The sequence below is a fragment of the Phaseolus vulgaris genome, chromosome 8, assembly GCF_051622355.1.
Source record: "Phaseolus vulgaris cultivar YP4 chromosome 8, ASM5162235v1, whole genome shotgun sequence".
In the NCBI taxonomy this organism is placed as follows: Eukaryota; Viridiplantae; Streptophyta; class Magnoliopsida; order Fabales; family Fabaceae; genus Phaseolus; species Phaseolus vulgaris.
The window spans coordinates 8,774,546-8,791,239 of NC_143505.1; the positions used below are offsets into that span (position 1 = coordinate 8,774,546).

The 16,694-nt window shown below is 29.6% G+C and overlaps 2 protein-coding genes across 2 annotated transcripts; both read left to right on the forward strand.

The window, feature by feature from the left end:
- The first annotated feature begins 3,583 nt into the window (after positions 1 to 3,583).
- Positions 3,584 to 4,630, forward strand: LOC137824156 (non-specific lipid-transfer protein). The gene is made up of 2 exons (XM_068629634.1): positions 3,584 to 4,082; positions 4,380 to 4,630. Exons 1-2 carry the CDS (start codon positions 3,745 to 3,747, stop codon positions 4,390 to 4,392), a joined length of 351 nt encoding a protein of 116 aa, XP_068485735.1. The 5' UTR covers positions 3,584 to 3,744; the 3' UTR covers positions 4,393 to 4,630.
- A 9,815-nt stretch (positions 4,631 to 14,445) lies between these two features.
- On the forward strand, positions 14,446 to 15,415 carry LOC137826956 (non-specific lipid-transfer protein 3). The gene is made up of 2 exons (XM_068633117.2): positions 14,446 to 14,885; positions 15,152 to 15,415. The coding sequence occupies exons 1-2, from the start codon at positions 14,548 to 14,550 to the stop codon at positions 15,162 to 15,164; spliced, it is 351 nt and encodes a 116-aa protein (XP_068489218.1). The 5' UTR covers positions 14,446 to 14,547; the 3' UTR covers positions 15,165 to 15,415.
- The last annotated feature ends 1,279 nt before the right edge of the window (positions 15,416 to 16,694 follow it).

The window sequence follows — 16,694 nt, forward strand, 5'->3', positions numbered from 1 at the left end:
TAAAAGGATTTTTTAACCTTGAATAATATTTGAAGATAAATTTTTCCACAATTTTGAACCTCCTAAAATCTAGTGAAGTAAAAGAAAATATTGTATTTGCATATTCTAGCCACAACCCAGTTCAATCTGAAAATAAATAAATAAAAAGTCAAAACTTCATTCATGACAATTGACATTGAGATTTCAAAACATCTAATCTTTCATTTTAGAAATGTTCCGTTCTATAGTTTCAGAAACTTGTGTTCATAACTATACAATTAAATTTAGAAACAACAATTTGAGCAAAAGATTATTGAGTAGCAAAAGTATTAAAAACATACTAGCCACTACAAGAAATTTGCTATTTACATACCGATGATTACATACAGATTCAAATTCGTATGTAAATTGAGCATTACATACGGATTTTACATACGGATTTGAATCTGTATGTAAAGTGACGTTACATACGGATTTTTACATACAGATCTGGATCCGTATGTAAAGTGAAAATTACATACGAATATGGATCCATATGTAAAGTCAGCGTTACATACGATTTTTACATACAGATTTGGATCTGTATGTAAAGTGAGCATTACATATGGATTTTTACATATGAATTTGTGTTATATGTAATACCAATTTTTCTTGTAGTGAGCCAAAAGTTATATCACCTAAATCAATCTTCTAGTTGGTTTTGGTGTCTTGTATAACATAGTTAATTGAAGAGAAAATTAATTTACAGTGAAGAGTAGATAAGTTTAGTTATAGAAATGAGATTAAAATAAAATTGTTGTACATAAAGAATATGAGTGAGATAAAACGTATGATTGAAACAAACAGTTCTAAAATATTGAACAAAAACACTATGACCATTTGGAAAATTTATAAGAACAAGTTTGATGCAATAAAGAAAAACTCAGATAAAGAAATGAAGACAAGATCAATAGCACCAAAATTAAAAAATATTTAGCACTTTTTAAATTGTTAAAAATGAAGATGTTACTAGTGGGAGAATTATTTGACACTTGGTGAGGCAAATTAGCATAGAAGAAACCGACTTGATTCACTTGTGCCTGATGCATAGAATTGTTTTTGACACTTTTTTTAAGAGATAACAGATGTTCATGCTAGGGAGATAGACCTAGAAAACTATTGAGAAGCTTCGTCTTTCTCCTTTCTATCAGGCAGTTGATCTACACTTCAGCTTACTCCTTCAGTCTTCCTACTACTTCTTTGGATCTCAGTTGCTTGGTTACTTGATCTCCTGACGAATGTCGGATGGGGGGAGGGGATGTGTATCTGCAGAAGGCACTCGGACGTTCAAGTCAGCAAAGGGTGTTTGACACTCGAATGTTAGATTACAATAATTAATGATGTACCTACTTCTTGAAATGTGTGCTATTTATATTATTTTAATGAGCTTACCTTATTGGGTACCTAATTCTTAATGATGGTTTAATTTTACTGACCTTGATTGAGCGTTAATGGACCGAAGGTATTGGTCGACCCGCATGGACGTGTGTCATTCGGTCGGCCTGGCCGTGGGAGCCGAGCCATGTATTGACCGTTTGGTCCATACAAGTACATTTGCCCCCAGGCTCGAGGATGAATTAATCCGAAGAGTCTCAGTGCCGAGTGTCGGTCAGTCTTCTGAGTTTAATGTGATTGTTGGACTTCCCGAAGTCTGACATGACTTCAGGCGGCGCCTGCATGCGTGATGTGACCCGCATTGATGAAAGATTTTTTGGACGCAAAACGTTGCGAGCCATTTGATCTAAAAGATCTAACGGTTCAAATCGTTGTGATGCTTCATCTCTCAAAATCCTTGGAGGTTATAATATTCAAAATTCAACTGAATTAATAAAAAATAATTTAAAAATTTAAGAATCACTAATTTTTTATTTTATTTGTTTTTTCTTCCACTTTTGATTTGAATTTTAAATTAAAATTAAAAAATCAAACTAAATAAAACAAAACTATTCTGTAATGCTTATTTAAAGTTAATTACCAAATATACATGATTATGTCACTTAAAAATAAGTTATTCTATTTATAATATATTATTTACATTCCTTAAAATATGATAACAAATTTATATTTTAATTTTTAATCATACCATTATGTTATTTATTTATAAATATTTCGATGAAGTTAAAATTATAAAGACTGTAATAATTATAAAAAAAATCATATTTCTTTATTTAATAATTATAAAATATTTAACAGTTTTTTGATGAAATATTTTCAATAATTTTTTGTTAAAAATGTTTAATAAATTTACTATAACAAAAATTGAAAAAGTGGATACAATATTAACTGTAAAATATTAATTTGATTTTTTTTAGTTTTACTGATCATTTAATTAAAAATTGAATAAAATCAAATCACAAAAGTTGATAATAGAGAGACACCATTTTGAAGAGAAGGAGAAAGAGAAAGAGAAAGAGAGAGATGAAATATCGTTTTAATAAGTAAATGTATAAAAAAACTTTTCACACATTGGAATTAAGAAATGCATATATCTATACCCACCTATATAAAGGGTTCTTCGTTATAATTATTTTTTAGTAGGGATTCTTCATTATAATTATTTTTTAGTGTACATAATTTTTTTTCTGATTATAAATTAAACATTTTGTCATTTTATATGAATTATTTAAAAATAAAATTATTTTTTAAATTTTTAAAATTAATATTAATGTACATTTTTTATACGCAAATTAACTCTTCCACTTTTTCCTTAATTTCTTATTTTAAAGTAACAATAGAAAGAAAGATAAAGCATACTCTCACCCATTTTTACACAAAATTCCACATATCAAAATAAAATAACCTCTACTTCTAATCATCTCTTCACTTCATTAAAGCAGACGTGAACATCATCACACTCAAAACTGTCAATGAAAGAAGGAAAAAGTTTAAAAAAGAATATAAACTTAAACTAGAGAAAAAGAAAAGAAAAAATTGTTTAATTAATTTATCATTTTTCTTTTATATATTATTTTTTTTTTCAATTTTAACTCATCCAAAATTAATTATATATGTATTTAAATTTCTATCATCATAAAAATTATACAAAACACAATAACACCTATTTTCGCTAATCTATATATAAAGTTTACATAATCTATATTAAGTATGTTAATAAAATAATATGTCTTTTTGTATTTTTTATACATAACAAATTATGAATATTTTATTAAAATAATAAATAAAATTATTGTTTTTACTTATTTTTTTTCCAATAAAATAATTATATTTTTCTCCTCTTTTTCTTCATCTGACCAAACGCACCGTCAGTGACCGACAAAACATACAGTAAGTTGTTGGGTTGGATTCATCCATTTGCGTGCCGCCGCTGACACCGTGGATTGTGCGAAACAGTTACTGCAACTTACTTTTACTTGGGAACAGTGATGATTGACACGTGTAGCATTACTGCAGCTCTTCACATTAATTAGCCATGCAAGCAATCAGAGACCCAGTGCAAATCATTGAATTATCTTCCAAACCTCATGCCAAGTACCCAACGACAATGTCACCATCCAGCACAGAAGCACATGGTCATTCAAATCAGCCCACCCACCAAAATCAACCCACTTCAATTCTCATAAAGCACCATCCTCATCTTCTCTCCCACTCAACTATATAAACACCACACCTCATCACTTCTCTTCACCACCCACATCACAAAGCAACACCAAGAAGATATCGTATACCACTTCTCTCCCCTTTTAGAGAAACATTCTTTCTGCGACTATGGCCAGCGTGAAGGTTGCATGCGTGGTTGTAATGTTCATGGCTGTGGTGAGTGCACCTATGATGGTGCAGGCCGTTACATGCAACGATGTGATAATGCAACTCACACCGTGCCTACCTTACTTGATGAATGGTGGAGGGGCTTCAGCAGGGTGTTGTAGCGGAGTGAGGAACCTTCTGGGTGCTGCGGGAACCACCGCTGACAAACAAACTGTCTGCAACTGTCTCAAAAATGCTGCTGGCAGGTTTAACATCAATGACCAGTATGCTCAGGCACTCCCTGGCGTCTGCCATGTCAATGTCCCTTACAAGATCAGCCGCTCGACCAACTGTGCAAAGTACGTTTAAACTCTCCATGCATCTCACTCACAGTTTCTCTATTTTGACCATTCTACTTTTCCCTCTCAAATGGATTCCTAACTTTTTTGTTGCTGTTAGATAAGTAAGCCGTTTTGTTTAAGATCAAATCCAGTTCCACTAAGATAGACCAAGTTGTCGGTATCCGAACATGTTTTACCCAGTAAAAGATAATTTATTAACTGATATTCTGAAATTTGTGTAAGTGAAAGTGAACACCAAACGAAATGGTGGATAACATGCTTAACCATGTGTTTATGTTTTGTAATATTGTGCAGCATCAGGTTCTGAAGAAGCAAGTAGCTTTGCTAATTTCTGCCGTGGGATACTGAGGCAGCAGTGTGGCACATATATAGTATCAGAATAAGAGAAAGCGAGTGTGACTGTAGGGCTCCACTTATGCGAGCCTGTTAGTTTCTCAGCTTTTGTCATCTTGTTGTTGGGTGCGATTTAATGTATCTTAGTTGATCGTTGCATGTTGTAACAGTCACTTATTTCATAAGTAATAGTTCCATCCTACTTTGTTGCATGCTGTGTTTTCAACTGATGCCTATTTTTATATTTAAAAACAACCTATTCTCTAGGCTAACAAGAAGACAAGAGTCACGGTATGAAGTAACGATCAATTTTATAACAGGACCAGCTATCAGAGAAAACATTAGAAAAACAAGCTACACCTAATTTAGAAGCCCAAACAAGGTTTTTTCACCAAAATGGTGCATTTTTTTTTTCATATTTACGTAAATGGCAAAAGCAGAAAAAATTACAGAAATTGATAATTCTTGGTTAAAGTTGTCAATGGTGTAGGCAACATCAATTAAATTTGTTAATCTGTCTATTTTTATTTTTTAATTAAAGTTTCTAACTGGGTTGACAACTTCAGTTTAAATAAAATTGAATACTGAATTGTCAATTTCACTCCATTGAAGTTGCTAATTCGGTTGACAAATTCAGTTATTTTTTTTAAATAATTATTTTTTTTAAATTAAATTTTTTATATAATAATAAATTTTTTAATTAAAACTATTAAAACTTAAAAAAAATAAAACTAAATTTTTGTTTTCACAAGAAACAAAGTTACCCAAAATTAAGTTGGATTAAAAATAGGTTGTGTAATAAATATAAAATATTTAGTATTTTTTAAATAATGTTAAAATTAAAAATACTTTTGTTGTTTTTAAAAATTTGAAATTATGTTCGTGAAGTAACGTTTATAGTTGATATAATTATAAATAAATAGGGTAACGTTTAAACAATATTTATAAAATGATAAATAAGTACAATTCATACACATGATTATAAAATAAAGATGTAGGAAAAATTGTCATCTATGTGAAGATGTGACACATGGTGGTCTTGTTGATCGATAATACTACATGGATGACATTGGATTGTAGGTAGATGGGGGTCATGGTAGAAGTTGCAAATATTTTAATATCATTTTCTTTTAATGACTTTTATTCAATAATTTCATTTATTTTTTAATACATTTATTTTACATAAATACATGTATATTATTACTTTTTACATATTATATAATTTATACTTTCATATATTATATAATCTAAAAATTTATATATAAATCATATCACATTTTTATAAGTGTATTTTTAAATTTAGCAATATTTAAAAAATAGTAAATATTTTTAATTTATCACACAACTCATTTTTAACCCAATTTATTTAAAATTATTGTAAAAAAATTAATTTTAATTCTTCAACTTTATATACCATTTTCTTAAATAAAATAAAATTTTGATATTATAATTAAAATAAAAATTTTAACTATATTTTTTTATTTCCAAAAATATTAATTGTCATTTCTTTTAAAAAAAATCAACTGAACTTGCCAACCGAATTGACAATTTCAATGAAGTGAAATTGCCAATCCAGTATCCAATTTTATTTAAACTGAAGTTGTCAACCAAGTTAGAAACTTTAATTAAAAAATAAAAAGTAGATAGATTAACAAATTTAATTGATGTTGTCTACACCATTGGCAACTTTGATCAAGAATTGCTCATTTCTGTAATTTTTTCTGTTTTTGCCCATTTACGTAAATATGAAAAAAAAATGCACCATTTTGGTGAAAAACCCCAAAAACAAGCTAGTTATAATTTTCATGTTTAATAAATTTGTCTTTTTGCATATAAAAAAAAATGTACAATGTGCAACCGACATCAAGGTGTTCGGCTAAAAAACAGAAATGGATAGAAAGTAAATGAAAAAAATGAGAAATAAGTTAAAAGTTGTTGGCAAGTTGTATTGGTTTTAAGAGAAAAGGACAGTAATGAAAATGAGATATATTTATTTATCGAAAAACAATTATAGTCTATCTTCAAAACTTAATCCTGTTTATGAAATTTACTAGACAATAATTTTCACATCATTCATACAGAGGAGACTAGCGATGTCCATCTTAACTGGGATCTTCTACGTGCAGGAACTTGTATGTCTATAACATTGTCACATAATGATCACCAACAAAACAATTACTTTACGTATTAAATTCAACTTGAATAATTCATAAATCTTAAATTTCGGTTAAGGCTATCCAAATACTCATTTTTTTAATCAACAAAAATAAATTAATAAGAAGCACAAAATGTTATTTTAACCCATTTAATCAGCCCATTTTCAAAAGATAGGTACAGACCAATGTACATCCTTCAAAATTCGTTGTATTTCTAGTTGCATCATATTGATTTCTTACACACCAGTAGTTGAGTACAAAATTCCATACATATTAGACAATACAATTGCAGCCATATGTACTTTATCGTACTGAATCCATAAGGTTGGTTAGTGCTTAAAACCAAATGCCCACTTAAGGTGATAAACACTTGAAATCCTTAAAGAAACACCCACTGTCCACATAACGTTATTTAAAGTGCAAAATACTTAACTATTTTTCTTTTTTATATTTATATTTTTTATCTGCAAAAGAATAAATAAAATAAAATGAGACACTTTAGGGGTGTCTCAACTTTTATACAGACACTTCAGAAGTGTCTCAATCCTTATATAGAAAGTGTCTCAACCCTTATACAAACACTTCAAGAAATCCTTATACAGAAAGTGATCAAACTTTTATACAGACACTTCAAGAGTGTCACAACTCTTATACAGAGAGTGGCCAAAATCAACTTACTCAACACCTGACCAACAGACAATCTTTAAACTCTACAAACCACCAAACAAATCTTCAAGATTGAAAAGGAAAGGTAGATCACATCAAAAGAAATCATCATCTATCTTATCAAGGTCTTTATAATCAATCTTTAGTTAAAAGAGGACAAAACACAATACAAACAAAAGTACCTCTAATACAAGCAAAAGCTCACTAACACGTTTACAATCAAATTCCTCACCCACAAACAAAACCCATTGAAACCCACTCAAAATTGAACCCGCTTTCTTTAAACCTGAAATTTTTTACATGCCTACTAACTTGCCCGAGAACCGCAATATTTATTCATAGTCTCAGCAACTATATACCACAAGAACCTGCATAAAAATCCAACAATTCTGGACATACAAAAAATTAACAATGAGCACAACATCATTTTTTCAAATACTTAATACAACACATGGGATCCAAGCACCAATCTGAGTATGAGAAGTCTTTCAATCTTTCCTTAGCCGTAATCCAAGACAAGATTTCCTTTGAGGCATAGTGAAAACCTACCCTCTCATTCTTAAATATACAATTATTTCTATGATTTCATATTTCACCTACAACTACCCAAATCCCCCAGCATCTTAAGGCATGCTATATATAGTTTAAGAGACATACACTTAAACATATTTAACTAACTTTAGACCATATTCTTTAAGTGTTCTAACTAATCATTTAAGTAAGAGTAGCTTACATTACATGTGTTGTTGAATGGTATTTTTTGTATTTTAGGTTTTAGTTTTAAGTCAAAATCAATTAAATTAAATTTTTGTGTGTGTAAGATTGACATACATTTAGATATTTTTTTATTCTTATTTAATACTCATTCATGTCAGTCACTTCATTATCTCACGTAGACATGTATTTTTTTTATTTTTTTAGTGGGTAGGATTATGAAGGAAGTCATGTTTCATAACAATTTACACATTATAGCATCAAGAAGGAACATTCCCGAAATACTTTCATTTTTTATTTTTATTTTTTATTGATAAAAAAATATGTATTATTCTACGTCAAATATTACATTCAACGTAAATATGCAATTTTATTTTTTTACGTGAGATATTTTGTTCGATGCAAATTTTCACATCGGACTCTTACATCACATAATTAAATCTAAGTATTTGACATAAAAAAAACTCTTTTATACTAATTAATGTTAATATTGTTAGTGTTTCTTGTCTTGTCAAGTACTCGTAACAGGCCATACACTAATAAATCATAAAGTAAATTAAGGAAAACTTATTTTTGAAGGCATGCACGTGGTCGTTTCAAGGTGTTGGGGCACTTATAATTTGAATCCTGATAGCTTCACACTCCCATTTATCAATAAAATACAACTTACAACTTTATAAATTATTATTTTATTATAATATTCTATTTATATTTATTATTATTATTATTATTATTATTATTATTATTATTATAATAGAATATTTATTGTAAAAAGAAATAGTCAAGTGGATGTAGATAAAAAAAATAGTGTCAAACAAAATATTTCCTTATAATTTTGGGCAATACATCCAATATTTTCAATATTTTGAACCTACATCCTACATAATTTTAAATTTCAAAAAATACTCTTTATTTTTGAAAATAAAAATTAAAAATTAAAAATAATACATTCTGAAAAATTATATTCAGAAAAATTTATTGTGTTTTAAAATTAAAAATCTGAAAACAAAAGTCAAAATTTCATTTCAGATAAAAAAATTCGCAATACAAAAAATTTATTTTAAAAAAAAATCAGAAAAAGGGAGTCCAGAATATATTTTTATATATACCTCCATTTAACTAAGGACATTTTCGTCTTTTTATAGTAAAATTGGGTGCAGTTATATGATCATGAAGTAATTGCCATAATTTTGATGCACACTCTCAGCATTTTTCTTAGTTGCAGCCCGCTTTTATATCGTCAACATTTTCTCTTAACAAAGCTTGGGCCCATTTCGCTAAACCAGAACTTCTACTATTCGCAATCGTATTTTTACATACACTCACCAGTTTTTTTAATTTGGACCCATTCGTCGGCTCAACATTTTGTACTTCACTCGTGTTTTTTACACACAACCACAAGTTTTTTAATCTGGACCCATTTGTTGGCCCAATATTTCTACTACACGTCACTCGTTTCTTATATACACATAAGTCTTTTTTGATCTACTCGTTTGGTTCAATGTTTTGGATATTTCCACCTGTTTTTTTCAAATAAAGTCACCAATAGTATTTTTTTAAATTAAAATTAAAATATATACTTTGGATCTACGTCCAAATAATTTTTAGATATTTTTGAATAATTTTTAAATAATATATACGGTTATAATTAAAATATTAAATTAATGGTAATTATCCATAAATTTATAATCTCATAATTTAATAACATTTATTTTTCATAATTACTAAAAAAATTATAACAATATACAAAGTTATATTCACCAACAATTTCAATCATTTTTTTAACATTACAAAGTACACATATTCAATACATCACAAAAAAAAGTTAACATATAAAAAAACCACAATATTTTAAAGTTTTGCATTATCATAACATTTTCTTGTACTTCCTCCGCTTGATTTTCTTATGTTATTTGGTGATATAGCACTATTTTCAACATTTGATGTTTGAAGTAAATAAATAGTTATAAACTATTCACTTTTAATATTTATTATAATAAATCAAGACAATATATAAGAAATTTAAGATATGATGCAAAATAACTAAATTGGTATTATATATATGATATCTCACTTTCAACACGAGACGAAACAAGACAATGGAAGAATGCAAAAAAAGGAAAACTCTCTTGGGTTACTTTTTGTCTATTTATTATGTATTTGCAACAAGAAGTTTCGTTGTTTGTGAATATGGAGAGGCAAAGTGCAAACACTGAAAGGAAAATGAACTAATACCTCAGACCAAACACTGAAGGAAAATAAACTAATACTTTCATTGTTATGATCAGTTTTTCTTTTCTTCTAGAAATATCTTTTCCTGGTTTTGTAAAATAAAATAACCAAAATCGATGTTATTCACTACAATAAAACCATGAAATAGAAACTAATTTAAAAATAATAATAATTAGTTGTAATAGTGACTAAATTAGAAACCATTTTAGAGACTGACAAATTTTTTGGTTTCTAAATTAGTTTCTATTATTATTAAATGATTTCTAAATTGGTATCTAATTAGCAACCAAAGTTTTAACTATCGATCACTACAAGAAAATCATGAAATAAAAACAAATCTTAGAGACAAAAAATAATTAGTTGCTATAGTGACTAAATTAGAGACCATTTTTGGTTTCTAAATTAGTTTCTATTATTGTTAAATGGTTTCTAAATTGGTATCTAATTAACAACTAAGGTTTTTGCTACCAAATTTAGAATCTAAATGATTGGTAGTTAAAACTTTGGTAGCTAATTAGATACCAATTTAGAAACTATTTCACAATAATAGAAACTAATTTAGAAACCATTTTTTTATTAGTTTCTAAAATGGTCTCTAATTTAGTTATTATTACAACTAATTAGTTTGGTCTCTAAATATTGGTTTCTATTGGATGATTTTCTTGTAGTGAATTATTTATATTCTAAATTTGGCCGAATGTGAAGGTGGTTGAGTGTGAATATGGCTAGTTAATCTCTAATTCCTTGGAAGTTACTGGATTTGGGGCACATGGGGGAAAAGTGTCTTTCCTTTAGGGTTTCTGCACCCACCAGAGGTTATAATAACTGCTTGATCCAAAAATGTTATGTTTGAGTGAAAAAGGAAAACAAAGCATATAAAAAGGATTGCAACAATTTTGCTTGAGCCACAATATTTAGTGAGTGAAAATGCACCCGTGCCATGCTGCTCCAATTTTTCTCCAGCCAGAACAATCTAGTGTGAGCGAAAATGAACCCCTGCATTGTTGTTGTAATTACTCCAACCACAAAATTTAGTGTGAGCAAAAATGCAATCGTGCACTGCTGCTCCAATTTTGCTTCAGCCACAAACATTTCCTGTGAGTGAAATTGCACCCTACACTATTACTCCAATTTTCCAGCCACAAACATTTTATGTGAGTGAAAAGATAGAACTCATTATACAGGAACACTGGACAAGTTTCTTTCAAGCGAAAAATCGTAGTGCAAGCGAAAAAGCATTAATGATTAAATACAAGTAATGTTGGAATTTGGATGGAGTGAAAATATACCACAATTGTTAAAAAATAAGTAAGAAAAATGTACACACGTCATTCACAAACTCCATCCTCAATAGATTGTCATGGTTTTTGTCAATGACATGTGATTCATTAATAACCTTCAAACTTTTTGCATTCATCAATATTTACTCGGGGTTTTCTTTTAAACCTGCAAAGAAATAAGAAAGATGAATTAAAAAGATCTTAATGTATAACAAATTTAGTGAACAATACATTGGAACAACTTATAGTATAAATAACTTAATGACCTGAGATGCACTTCAGTGGTGTGAACTATTAAAATTATTGTCCAATGATGTCAAAAGCGAAACAAACCCAATAGAATGACTGCTTGAAACCTAACAATGAATACAATAAAATGAGTTATTATTACACGTTATGAAGGATTATACATCATTTGAAACAGTGAACTTCTTGAACAACATATATAGGTTTAACGTACCCCATAAACTGTATTACATATCCCATTGAATGTATTTAGGTTGACTTCAATTTCAGCCATGACCCTCGAACACAGAAGTTATGAACTGGAAGGCTCATATGTAACTTATAGCAAGTACAAGTAACTTCAATTTAAAAGACTTTGGTGAACAGTTAATGATTTATTGATACTTATGGTATAAAGAAGAATTGTTCTAAGAAATGGAAATGAAATCGAAGGTCAAATAATTTATGCATTTCACTAACTATAGTTGGATGAATGGAAACTTGGCATGTAGCAAAAGATTTTTTTCGTTTTCCACCCTTTTCAGAGCATGATTTCTTTCCTGTTGAGTGTGGTCTTCCCTTTCGTTTCATAATGATAGGGCTACACATTTCAACGATGGGGAAATTCAAATTCGTACGAGTAGGTGACATTGGTTGTCCATCTACAACAGGCACGAGTGGATGACCAACATTGTTGTTTGTTCTAGTATTATGGTGTGTTGGTTGATCGTGTTTCAAGACAAAAACATCAAGATGTTTGTGCAAAAGTTCTGTTGTATAACGCTTTCAACTATTTTATAGAACTGCTTGCACAACCCATCATATCGTTTAACTTGTGGATATTTGTCCTTACTCCCATATGAAGCTCTTATGTATATGTGTGCTTGTGGCAGACATTTTTACTCCACCTAGTCAAAATATACTTCGTTGGCTATTTTATGACTCTTTCTTGTACAAGGACAACCAAACAATGGCAACACAAGATCCCCCTAAATTCAAATAACAAACATGTTCAACAAACATCATGGTTTTTGCGGTCAAATAACACTACACAATTGGAGTGGGTATGTCCGACCATCCCGAAATGACTCTTCCATAACATTGAACCGATAGGTATGTTCGTTAACAAATAAATTATTAACAACACAATTCATTTTCCCATTAAACTCAGCTTGGACTTCGTTCAATTTTGCACGAGTGTACTCTGCTTGAAATTATCTTTCAATGCTAGATTGAGAGCAACAAGGAATAACTGTATTTAGAGAAACAAAGTTCGTTTCGCATTGCATTCTTCCTTATGTTGCAGTATCATATTGGTTCACAAACTATTGGAGACATGTCATCAAATTAATATACCTATCAAAAAATGCATTCATGCTCACTCCTCTGTGTTGTGGACATACCTGCCAAAAAAAAAACCTTTAAAGTAACTAGGAAATTTATCAAATAAAGTGTTCAACCAATCATTGCTGCTTAAATAATATTGACTTATGAAATTACCCCATGAGGACATACAAAATCAATATTTGACAACTCATATACTATTGTTTTCTTCCACCGTGGCCTTGGATCCCACAAAACTAATTAGAATATTATTTAATTGGACATCTCTCCAGTTGTAACATGGTAGTCGCCATGTCACATGGTTGTCCCTACATCAAGACTCATAAAAGATAGAATGGTTCAAAAACCTTCTTTAGGAGGCAAAATCTGACGTTATACATGAAATTTTGTGTGAACAAAAAAGTTGACACTTTTTACATAAAAGTTAATTTGTTGTACCTGTGACTAGTAGATTTAAAGTTGATAATTAAAACCTTGGTAACTAATTAAATATTAATTTAGAAACTATTTATTAATAATAGAAACTAATTTAGATACTGATAAATTTTTTTACTTTCTAAAATAGTATATAATTCAATCAATATAATAACTATTTATTTTTTATTTTTAAAATTAATTTTTATTTAATAATTTGTAATGTTAGAAGACTACTCGATTCTAAAAGTGCATTGTGGTTGATCTTTGGAGGGTTATACTAATAACTTAGTGTTGTTGAGATTGGAGGGTTTGCTATGCCATATATAAATCCAATCAATTCGGGACTGGTTGAGACTATGTAACATCAAAACTTAAGTTAGGTTAGATGTGGTTTTATGATTTCTTTAAAAATCCTCCATTTTAGGTACTATTTGAAATTTCTTTATTTCCTTAGAAAATTTTCTATAAAATTTCAATCATTTTAAGAAAAATAATTAAACTCAATATGCAAATAAATGGTATTTTAAATTCATTTAAGAAGTCAAATCCATCAAAAAGTTCCGGCCAAACCCTCCATTAAATTGCAGAGCTGTCCAAAAAGCTAAGTATGGCCTCCACCAACAACTTACATGGAACAAGTGATGCCAAGCAGGAATTGCCTAACGCAAATACCAAAGTTTTAAATCGTTTTCATGAACAAAGACGCCGTGCAATAAAGTGGCCAACACTAACAACGAAGCAGAACAAGTGGTTGCATCATGCATGTTAAGTAACACCCAACTCTTTCACCACACCCACAACCCTAAATCCCCATCAATTACCATAAATTCATGAGGTGTCGTTAGAAGAAAAGGAAAAACTCTCTTCAAATAATTAAACATTAGTTTAAAAATGTAGTTATATTTATATCTTGAACTCAAATTTGAAACTTGTAATTAATACAAAAGCAACCCTATATCACAGTCTCCACGGGTCTATATAAACACCACAATGCATCATCACTTGTACACACCAGCTGCAAATTGTAGTGGCATCTTTACCTTTTGTCTCCGAACTAGTTCACTTGAGAGATATATAATATTTCTATTTCCAAATATGGCAAGCTTGAAGGTTGCATGCATGGTTGTGCTGTGCATGGGTGTGGTGGGTGCACCAATGATGGCGCAGGCCATTTCATGCGGCGATGTGACAACGGACTTGGCACCGTGCCTGTCTTACCTGATGAATGGTGGAACGGCTTCAGATGCGTGCTGTGAAGGAGTTAGGAGCATTCTGGGTGCTGCTGGAACAACCTCTGAAAAACAAACCGTGTGTAACTGTCTTAAGGATGCTGCTAATAACTTTGGCATCAATGATAACTACGCTCAGGCACTCCCTGGTCTCTGCAATGTCAGCGTCCCTTACAAGATCAGCCGCTCCACCAACTGTGCAAAGTATGTTCTTATGCTCTTCTTGTTTGCTACAATAAATGGTTTGAACCTATAGTTTTAGAAGAAAGAACATTATGCTGTATGATTTTACAATTCCATACTTTATGTTGTATAATTTGACTTTTGATGATATTTATCAGTTCTGGTTTTTTTCTATTATACTATTTCTGATAACTTTTGTGTGTTAGGTGTGTTATCATAAAAATTATGGACGGAAACAGAGAGAATATTTCTAACTTGATGCCTTTGTTTTTGTTGTAATGGTGCAGCATCAGGTTCTAAAGGATTATTTAGCGTTTCTAATTTCTGGCACGGGATTTATACTGAGACATCATCAGTTTGACCCTTTTATTATCAGAATAAGAGAAAGTGAGTGTGTGTGACTGTATTGTATGGCTCCACTTATAACGAGCCTGTTATTGTATTAGTTTGTGTTTCATGAGATTTCATGAGACGTTTTAGTCTTTTCATTTCTTCGGTGTGATGGATGTTAATGCTTCAAAATTAATAACAGAGAAGGGTATTAGAGTGAATTTTTATAAATGGTTTATAACTTTTTACGTGTGTATAAAAATTAAATTCATATTTAATTATTTATGAATTTCATCTCTAGGATTTTTATTTATAATATATGTAAATAAAATTAATAATTCAAAATTAATATTTATTTTCACACCGAAATTTCTTCTCTCGGAAGAATTATAAATATTTATTGGGTAGCATTAAGACCCGTTAAAAACTGAGCCGAACCGATAGCAGCAAGAAACAATTTCTTGGGCTAGCATGGGAGCCCATATTATTAATTGGGCCTGTACTGGTTGGTATAACTTACCACTTAAATCTTTATTTCATAGTAAAAATAAATTTAGACAATGCAATACAATTCACAATTGTTAATTAGAGCAAATATAAATAAACGATAAAGTAAATTTTCTAACCAGATAGAATGATAATATTTGAACTGTGGTATGGATAAAAAATTAAGAGCAGGATCAATAATAAAATTAACATTTAATTGTAATTTGGGTTCTATATTCGTACTTTTATTTAATTTTTAGTTTATAATTTTTCTTAATTATAAATACAGTGATATTGGGAGAAATATTGTAAGAAAATATTTAAGAATCAAAATTATGAATAACTAAAAATTAAGGAATTAAAATTGTGGAAAATAAAATTTATAAGTTTGAATTTGAGATTTTTATTACAGTTGATGAAGATGAAGGTGTTTTGTTCAAGATGACGTTCTAACGAAGAGTACGTAATCACGATGAAGAGCGAAAGGTTCTGATAAATCCTAATCACATACAAAAGGGTATAGCAGACAAAGCGTAAATGAAAAAGAAAAAAGTAGAGAGAAAAGAAAATGCAAATTTTTTTTATTTACTTTTTGTGTTACAAAATGCAAAGTACATCAATGTATGTATAAGAAAAAGACTAAGTTCTATAAGAAACCTAAAGAGAAGTTGAAAAAAAAACTAACAAAACTCAACAATTTAAAATAGAAAAATAAATATGTTACCAATTTTATAAAATATATAGAAAAAAATTACAATGCATTGACCACCATAAGAATTATTTTGTCTTTGCTATAATATAATATCAAATACTCCATGTGTTTGATGGTGACTCCAATTACAGCTGCAACTTAGGTATGCAGCAGCACCAACATTAATCTTATAAGGTTATGGCTGTCCAACTGTAAATATTTATTTAGTTTGATTACTGTGGTCGTTATTTATATGTAAAGCTTCAAAGTTTAACCTAGCTTAATCAGCAACAATGGAGACGATAAAAATATAAAATAAATAA